Source organism: Mirounga angustirostris, unplaced genomic scaffold (genome assembly GCF_029215605.1).
Source record: "Mirounga angustirostris isolate CCGP_5_RB_7025 unplaced genomic scaffold, mMirAng1.0.hap1 SCAF_91, whole genome shotgun sequence".
Classification (NCBI taxonomy): domain Eukaryota; kingdom Metazoa; phylum Chordata; class Mammalia; order Carnivora; family Phocidae; genus Mirounga; species Mirounga angustirostris.
In genome coordinates this window covers 143,044-151,804 of record NW_026991799.1, presented here as the reverse complement: position 1 = coordinate 151,804, position 8,761 = coordinate 143,044, and the positions used below count along the sequence as shown (strand labels likewise).

The 8,761-nt window shown below is 46.4% G+C and overlaps 1 protein-coding gene across 1 annotated transcript; it reads left to right on the top strand.

The window, feature by feature from the left end:
• Positions 1–451: 451 nt before the first annotated feature.
• Positions 452–871, top strand: LOC123842702 (histone H2B type W-T-like). The gene has a single exon (XM_045871944.2). It carries the CDS (start codon positions 452–454, stop codon positions 869–871), a length of 420 nt encoding a protein of 139 aa, XP_045727900.2.
• The last annotated feature ends 7,890 nt before the right edge of the window (positions 872–8,761 follow it).

The following is an 8,761-nucleotide window of genomic DNA, read 5'->3' as shown; positions in this document are numbered from 1 at the left end:
GGTCACGATCTCAGGGTTGTGAAATACAGAGCAACTTCAGGCTCTGTGCTGAGCTTGGACCCCGCTTGGGAATCTCTCCCTCTCCCCCTGCCCATCCCCGTACTCCCCTCCCTCTCTCTCTGATTCTCTTTAAAAAAAAAAAAAATTCGTATTGGAAATCTGGAGGAAATGTCACCTTTACAAGGAATGTTTGAACATTTTTCTGGAGGCCGTCACAAGAAAATTAGAGGACGCCTGATTCCGACTCTGACTGAAGAGACGTCAAGCTCGAGGGCAAGCAGTCAGACCTGACAGGACCTGGCTCAGTGACCCGCTTCTTGGTTTTGCATGTTGTCCAATCAGATAGGACTTGCCGGTGACGTCAGGAAATGAAGCGACTATAAATGGGCCCGCGCTGCTCAAGCTGCCGCCAGTGCCCTTCCTTCCGAGCTGTCGGGAAGGCGAGCCCCACATGGCTGAACCTGGCTGTGAGACCTCTTCTGAGGAAAGCCTCGGCACCGAGGAGCCCACGGCAGCGGACCCGAAGAGCCCGAAGCAGAAGGAGCCGAGGCGCGGAGGCCGCCGCCGTGGCCGCCGCGGCCGCCGCCGCTGCCCCGACAGTTTCGCCGCCTACTTCCCCAGGGTTCTGAGGAATGTTCACGACGGCCTGAGCCTCTCGCAGGAGGCCGTGAGCGTCATGGATTCGTTCGTCAAGGACATCTTCGAGCGCATCACCAGCGAGGCCTCTCACCTGGTCCGCACCACCAAGCGCTCCACCATCACCTCCAGGGAGATCCAGACGGCCGTGCGCCTGCTGCTGCCCGGGGAGATGGGCAAGTTCGCCATGTCCGAGGGCAGCAAGGCCATCATGAGGTACACCCTCTGCCAATGAGCTGCCTCAGGACCGCCTGACCACCTCGCAAACCAAAGGCTCTTTTCAGAGCCACCTCACTTGGCACAAAGAGACCTGTAACTCTCCAGAGTGCCACCTACTCTAGCGTTTGGACCTGTGCCATTCTGTCCGTTCTTCAAACACCTTTACCGTGAGCAAGTCCACTTTAAAATATGTGTGTGCTGCAGTCTGTTATGATTTTCCTTGACCATGTCGCATTTTATCACTTTCCTAAGTGGCCCATTCCTTCAGGTCGGCGTCTTTGGGACTCTACGTCACAGCTGAGTCCACAATAATTTTACTTGCCTTTTGTATTCTCCTTCTCCCACTTGTGTAGAGTAGTATCGTCTAGAGAATTTTCGAGTGTGTTGATATAGCAACAAGTGAAGCGCTGTAGCAGATACAAAACTCACACTTACCCCATTCACAATCCCTCAACGTATCCCCTCATCCTGATTCAGTGAAATACATGAAAGAAGACCCAAACACCGTGCAGAAAACTCAAACTATCCAGAATCATGCCCTACTCAAGCTCCCGACCTTGTGAAAGGCCTACTTTAGGTGACTAACGAAACACAATAAAATAAAAATAAATAAATAAATAAATAAACAAACAAATAAATAAATAAAATTAAATTAAAAAAAGAAAGCCATACTTTACTTCATTCAAATTTATCTGATTTTGTGCCTTGGTAGCCTACCATCTTTCGTTTTGACACAAAAGGCTTCCTGCACTGCAGTTATGCCTGGATGACGGGGTCATCCAATGAGAGCAGCTGTGCTCCCAGCCTCTGCTAGCAGCAGCCAATAAGAAACCGGCAGCGCAGGATCCACGGCCATTGGCCCAAAGGGTGGTGGGGTGACCAGGCCTGAACCAATAACAGCCTTCCTGTGTCATGCAGCCTGGTGATTGAGCGGGAAAGTGGTGTGATTGTCCGTGTGCCTGTGGGTTTCTGTTGAAGCTCTTCCTTTTAACCAGGGTGGTTGAAGTGTAAACATGCAGATGTCACAGTGGGACCTGTCCCTATCGTTTTGCATCAAAATAAGAGGAGGCTGTTTTGGCAATTAAGAGAACTAAGGTGAATCCTTCTTCTGCCTCAAGTGATTTGATGGATAGGAAGACTTAGGGTAATGGTAATGCACTTTAATGCTCATTGTGTTTTTCGTCTTGGTGCATGGGTTTTTTTCCTTCCTTTGTTTCCTTTTCCTTTAGGTACATGCTGAATTTCAAAGTAGTTGGTGATTATCCAAGTGCTTTCCATTTAATTGACTTCTAGCTTCCTATATATCTGTGAGGGAAGAACACACTGGCGGGGGTAGGGGTGGGGCCTTCAGTCCTTTGAAATGTGTTACAAGTTGCAGGAAACCCACTATTTCTTCATGTGTGCTGTGTGTTCCATGTGAACTTTTAGAATAAATTCTAAATAACCTTTGATTTGAATGTAGAAACCTGTGAAAGCTGTCACTCTGAGCCAAACAGTGAGACAAAAAATAGGTAAACTAGAGCAATCCAACCTTTTCTTGAGCCCATTAGACGACAGATAAAGCCAAAGGGATATGAAATGGGATGGGGGGTTTGCTGCATAAATACCCAAGGAAAGCTACCATAAAATGAAGGGCCAGTTAATCCCCGTGGGTGGTCGTTAGAAATTGCCATTTACATGGGGCACTAAATTTTTGAACCCAAAAATTCTTTTCAGAGCCATATGCCTTTTCAGAGAAAGGACTGTGGACCATTTAGAAAAATAAAACTCTGTTTCACTAAGTTACTTAATTTCTATCACGCTGATTGCTGCTGGTTCAAAATGCCCTTTTTGCTCACATGACTTACAGTGGTTTTTCAAAGTTATTCATGCACATTGGTCTCATACATACCATATTATTTAAAAAGTCATTTTAAGAACGTGAATCCAGAGGACCTTGGGAAGATAGCAGAGGAGGAGGAGGCTGAGCTAACCGCATCCCACATTTAAAACTAGATATCATCCACAAAAATTAAATAAACCAGAGAGCAACCCAAGGACTGGAAGAACAAACCCCACAACTAAATATAGGGAGGAAGCTGCATCTGAAAGGTTAGGAAGGTCAGAAATGTGGATGGAGGCTGCCCACAGGAAAGAGGGAGCTGTGCATGGGGAGAGGGCAGAGAAATGGGCCCTCGCACCAGGGAGCTCACACGGGGGACGCTAATACCCATACTGTTTGGCTGTGGAAACCAGAAGGGCTGAACACCGTGAGTTTCTATGACCGATGGGACTTGGAGCCTGGAGCTTTGAAAGTCAGCTGACTCAGCGCTGGGCAAGCCAGGAGGGCAAGTGACAGCTGGATCACCACCCTTAGGATTTCACTCACATGTGGAATTTAAGAAACAAAAGAAATGAGCAAAGTGAGGGGAGGGGAGAGACAGAGGGATAGGGGAGAGGATTCATGAAACAGACTCTTAATTATAGAGATCAAACTGATGGTTTCCAGGGGGAAGGAGGGCTGGGGGGCATGGGATAAACAGGTGATGGGGTTTAAGGAGGGTCCTTGTCCTGATGAACACCAGGTCATATACGCAATTGTTGAATCACTATATTGTACACCTGAAACTAAGATAACACTGTACGTTAACCAACTGGAATTAAAACAAAAACTTAAAAAAAAAAAAAAAAGAATGGGAATCCATTAGGATATGTGTGATGTGTGTCGGGGAGGGAGGGCACACGTGGGCTCTTTTGCATCCGTAATTTCCGATCCAATGGGAGCACTAGGAAAACAAGGTTAAAATGCACCTAAATTGGGCTGTGGTTGGAAGACTGGGAATGCAAGTGTGAGTGACACACACGAAATCTGGGAAAGAGGAAGAAAATGGGGTTCGATGTTGAAGTCCAGAGTGGAAAGTGAATACATCTGACTATTCGCTTCAGTGGGTGAGTCAGGAAAAATGTCCCTGGGGAGCAATCGTGGTCTAATGCTGTGGTTACTAAGAAGATGATATAAGGGAAGGGCTCCTGCTTCGCTAATACATCATAAGCATCGACACGGGAAAATAGTATTAATAGGACAAGCATACCCAAGTCAAGCTCTCGTCTCTTTTTTTAAGATTTATTTATTTATTTGAGAGAGAGAGAGAGGGAGCGCACAAACAGGAGGAGCAGCAGAGGGTGAGGGAGAAGCAGGCTCCCTACTGAGCAGGGAACCCGATGCCGGGCTCAATCCCAGGACCCTGGGATCATGACCTGAGCTGAAGGCAGACACCCAACCGTCTGAGCCACCCAGGTGCCCCCCAAGTCAATTTCTTCTAAGCACTACTCATATTAATTCAATTCATTGGGATTCACTGGAATTCATTGCAGTTCATTGGAAAACAGAAGCAAGGACCCAAACCCAGTACAGAAATACCTAAATCCAGAAGTTCAAGAAAGAAAACCTATTCCGGCTCCCTGGAAACTGAAGTTACTATTCTGACACATCCAGACTTATCTGACTCTGTTCCTTTCAGGCTGCCAACTTTTGTTTTTGAGAAACTTCAAATTTCATGACGTGCAACACCTCATCATGGGGATGATGGGAGACTCTGTTCAGAGCAGCTCAAGCCCCACACTCTTCTGAGTCAGCCAATGGGGGGACCTACATCCTCTGAGACACAGTTATTGGCCCCACGTGTGAGAAGCTGTCCCAAGGTGAGCCACAGGAGACCTCCTTGGTTGTGCCACCTTGGAGATCGGTGGTGGTGGGGATGGGGGAAAGAGGTGTCAGTCTTTACCGGCTAGTTTTCCTTTGCTTGCTGGCTTAGTCATAGGTGTTTTAATCGTGGTGATTTAAGGATGTTTATATTAGCTTTGTGGGGCTGCTACATCAAATACCAGGGACTGGTCAACTTAAAGGACATGTCCATTTATTGCGTCACAGTCCTGGATGCTAGAGGTCCAAACTCATTGTCTGATGGGTGGGTGAGTCTCTGGGCTATGAGGCAAGCATCTTTCATAAGTCATTCTATTTGTCCTAAAATAGCCACGTTCTCACAATATCTACTCACATGGTCTTCCCTCTGTGAGTGTCTGTGACTCCAAATCTCTCCTTTTCCTAAGGACAACAGTCCTATTGGGTGAGGCCTACCTTAATGACTTCACCTGAACACGACCACCAGGGTAATGCCAGGGTAGTGGTCTACCATCAAATAAGGTCACATTTAGAAGAATGAGGGATCAGGAATACAACATATCAATTATGGGAGCACAAAGTTCAATCCATAAGAGCCAGCCCTCTCGCCCCCCAAATTCATGTCTTTATGTCCACAATGCATTCATCCTATGTGAATGTCACCAAAAGTCTTCACCCATTCCAGCATCAATGCAAAGGCAAAATTTCATCTAAATATCCTGTACACCAGATAAGGGTGCCTTTCCAGCTATGATTAATGCTGAGGCGTAATTCCCGCCCAGCTGAGAATGTGTGACAGAAGACAAGAAGTTATCTGCTCCCAAAATACAGTGGACGGACAGGCACAGGACAGTCATTACTATTCCAAAATCAAGGTATTGGAAAGGGAAACAAGGGTTCGTGGGTCCAGAGCAAGTTTGGGTCCGAGTAGGAAACATTACATTAGAACGTAAGGATGGAAGAGAATCCTCTCTGGCTCTGGGCTCTGAGCTCTGCTCCCACAAGGGGTGGCAGCCCCGCACTCTCTGCCACGGGAAGTGGCGGCCTCCCACCCGTCCAGGGCTGCTGCAGTACCGTCTTCTGAAGGCCGGGTGTTCCTATCCTTTGGAACCCAGGAGGTAGCCTCGGTCTCAGGAATCAAGGAGAAGATGGCTCTCGAGACCCTGGCATTGCACGTCTGGGTCTGTACTGGCAGTGGCAGCCCTGCCAGCCACTGAACCTTCTGTGGGGTCCTTTGCCCCCTTTCCTGAAGAATAGCACATGTTCCCGGTGAGATATATCTGGGGGCCCTTTTCTCGCCTGCCGAATCCCAGCAGTCCCAACAGTCTTCCTTCGTGTTGTCCCATCTCTTTCCCTTTAGTTCTAGCTGGCCACCTTTCAGCCAGCATCAAATTCTCAGAATAAGACGCCTGTTGGCTTTCCCTGCAATCCAAAGGGTTCAAGCTATGGCACAGTAGGGTCCTCCACACATTTTTCTTGCATAACTATATCTCCATTCCTGGCTTCTGCTGAGATGGCCGATTGGACCCACGTGTCACATGCCTAAGCTCCCAGCTGATGGTTTTCCAGGCACACCCTTGGCCCTTTTTCCAAAGCAGGCTACCTGGTTAGGCTGAGAAGGTTGCGAATCATCACGTGCTAGTCTCTTCTCATTTCACGCTACCTTCTTTAATTTACAGCTCTCCTCTGGCATTTACTATGAGCAGCAAGGGGAGACCAGGCCCTGCCTTCAACACTGTGCTTACAAATCTCCTCAGCTTATCTGTCCCAGCTTATCATGTGAGCGTTCTAGTCTTCACCAAACACAAAACACTGGAACATGGTGTGGGCAAATGCTCTGTCACCCGATAACAAGGATGGCCGTTTCTCAAGTTTCCAATAACATGCCTCTAATTTCCATCTGCTACCTCAGCAGCAGCACCCTCCTCACTCACATTTCTAGCAACATAATTTTCATGATGCTCTATGGATTCTCTAAGATGATAAAGTCTTTCCCTATAGCTCTCCTCTTTTCTGTATGAGCCCTCACCTGAAATACACTTAATGTCCATATTTCATCCAACAGTCCCTCAAAGCAATCTCAGCTTGTTCTATCATGTATCTCAAAACTCTACCATCCTTACCCATTACCCAGTTTCTTCCCCCCCCCCCCCCCGCCCCATTACCCAGTCTCAGAGCCACTCCCAACTTACTAAGTCTTTGTTACAACTTCATCCCACTTCCGGAATCAAAATCTGCGTGAGTGTGCTAAGTCTATCATTACAAAGTACCACAGACTGGGGATCTTAACAGAAATGTATTGTCTCGCAGTTCTGGAGGTTAGAAGTCCAAATCATGGGTTGTGGGCCAGGTTGCTCCCTTCTGAGATGTGTGAGGGAAGAATCAGTTCCTGGTCTCTCTCTCTCGGGCTCTTACATTACCGACTTCTCCCATTGTTTTTTGTTTCGTTTTTTCCCCCCACATTTTCTTCTCTATGCGCATGTCTCTGTGTTGACATTCGCCCCTTTTATACAGGCAAAAGTCATTTTGGATTAGTATCCGTGCTAAAGAGGGTATTTTAACTTGATTGCCTCATTAATGATTCTATCTCCAAATATGATCCCATTTGAGGTCCTGGGGTTAAGAATGTCTTCATATGATTTGGGTGCGGGTGGGGGGGTGCGGCGGGGGGATAGAACAACCCATGTGAGATATGAAACCTGAGCTGTACACGGGCACATGCACTGCCTCTTCCATCATAGTGATTATTTGTTGTCCCGTTAGAGAAGTGAGGGGACCTCATTCACCACCCTTTTACTCAAGACGGTATTAGTGTTGCTTAATTTTATTGTATTTTTTATTTTTCCAGCTTCCTATCTCTGTAAAAGTGAATATACTCTGATTTCAATTTTTAGAAATTGATTACGGTATTTTTAGCAATCAATATTTGGTCAATATTTTAAGAATGGCATTTGTACTTTTGAAATACTTTGTAGATGCCCCTGGGAAAGATGACATTCCCTGCCAAACAAATGTGGATAATCTACAAAAATCAAAAAAAACTTTCCTTAGCCCATCAGAAGTGTCCCAGGAACCTCCTGGAGTGTCAAATCACAAAACTTATTTAGCTATGGCAGGACAATATGACTTCCAGGAAAATAGGGTGGGCAGTTCCAGAAAAACGAGGACACCAGAGAAGGCTTTTGCGTGTAGCAGAGACGTGAAGGCGTGCAATGCCTCTTCCATCACTAGGTGCAAAGTCTGGGTTTTTTGTTGTTGTTTTGTTGTTTGTTTGGTCCAATGTAGAAGAACTCGGATGAGCCATTATACCTCCGGAGTTCTCCTTAGGATCATTAGAGTAAGAATTTAGCATCAGTGGCCACCCTTGTAAGGTTTATCGCTTATTGTCATTCTGGAATTTTTGAAAAATCTAATGACAGGATTTGGAAAAATACGGAATTTATTCTGTAAGGCCAGTGGGAAAAATTATCAGGGAATCAACGACCAGGAAATTGTCCTTGGTAGTGCCTCAAGATGGGGAAAAATATTTGGGGAGCCAGAGGCTCTTCGCCACCATGCCCGTCTTCAGAGATACAACGGTGAGCCTCTTTGCATAAACAGCATTCCACTGAGGCACTTCCTTTCTATCATGCTCACTGCTGCTGTTTCAAAGTCCCCGTGTTTGTCCATATGGCACACAAAGGTTTTGCGTCTTGCTCTTACGTACTGGTCCCATATGTATCGTTTTATGTGAGAAGTCATACTAAGAAATGGAATCCGTTAGGTCATTTTTGCACTCCTTTGGGTGCTTTGCTCCGCAATTTCAGAAATCAAATAGCAGCATGAGTAAAACAACATTGAATGCACCATATAGACTGTGAAGACTGGGAGTGTGAAGGTGAGTGACAGATACAAACTCCAAGATGCAGTGAGGAAAAATGGATGTTGAGGCCTAGACAAAAGGGAAGTGAGTGCCTCTGATCACTTCTGAAGGCAACTGAGGACAAAGGGCATCTGCTGAGCATTCATTCTCTAATAGTGTGGTTAATGGTAAAGACTGATTGAGAGAAGTGGATTTGTTGCTTAAGTAACAAATTATAAGCCACAACCCTGGGAAAATAGTACTGATGAGTCGAACATCCCCTAATGAAACTTTTTTATTAAGGATTTTATTTATTTACTTGATGGAGAGCGAGGGTGCGAGAGCGAGGACAAGTAGGCAGAGCGGCAGGCAGAGGGAGAGGAGAAGCAGGCTCCCCAACTGAG

Excerpts from the sequence above, each read along its gene's own strand:
- LOC123842702 (XM_045871944.2), top strand. The coding sequence starts at position 452 with ATGGCTGAACCTGGCTGTGAGACCTCTTCTGAGGAAAGCCTCGGCACC.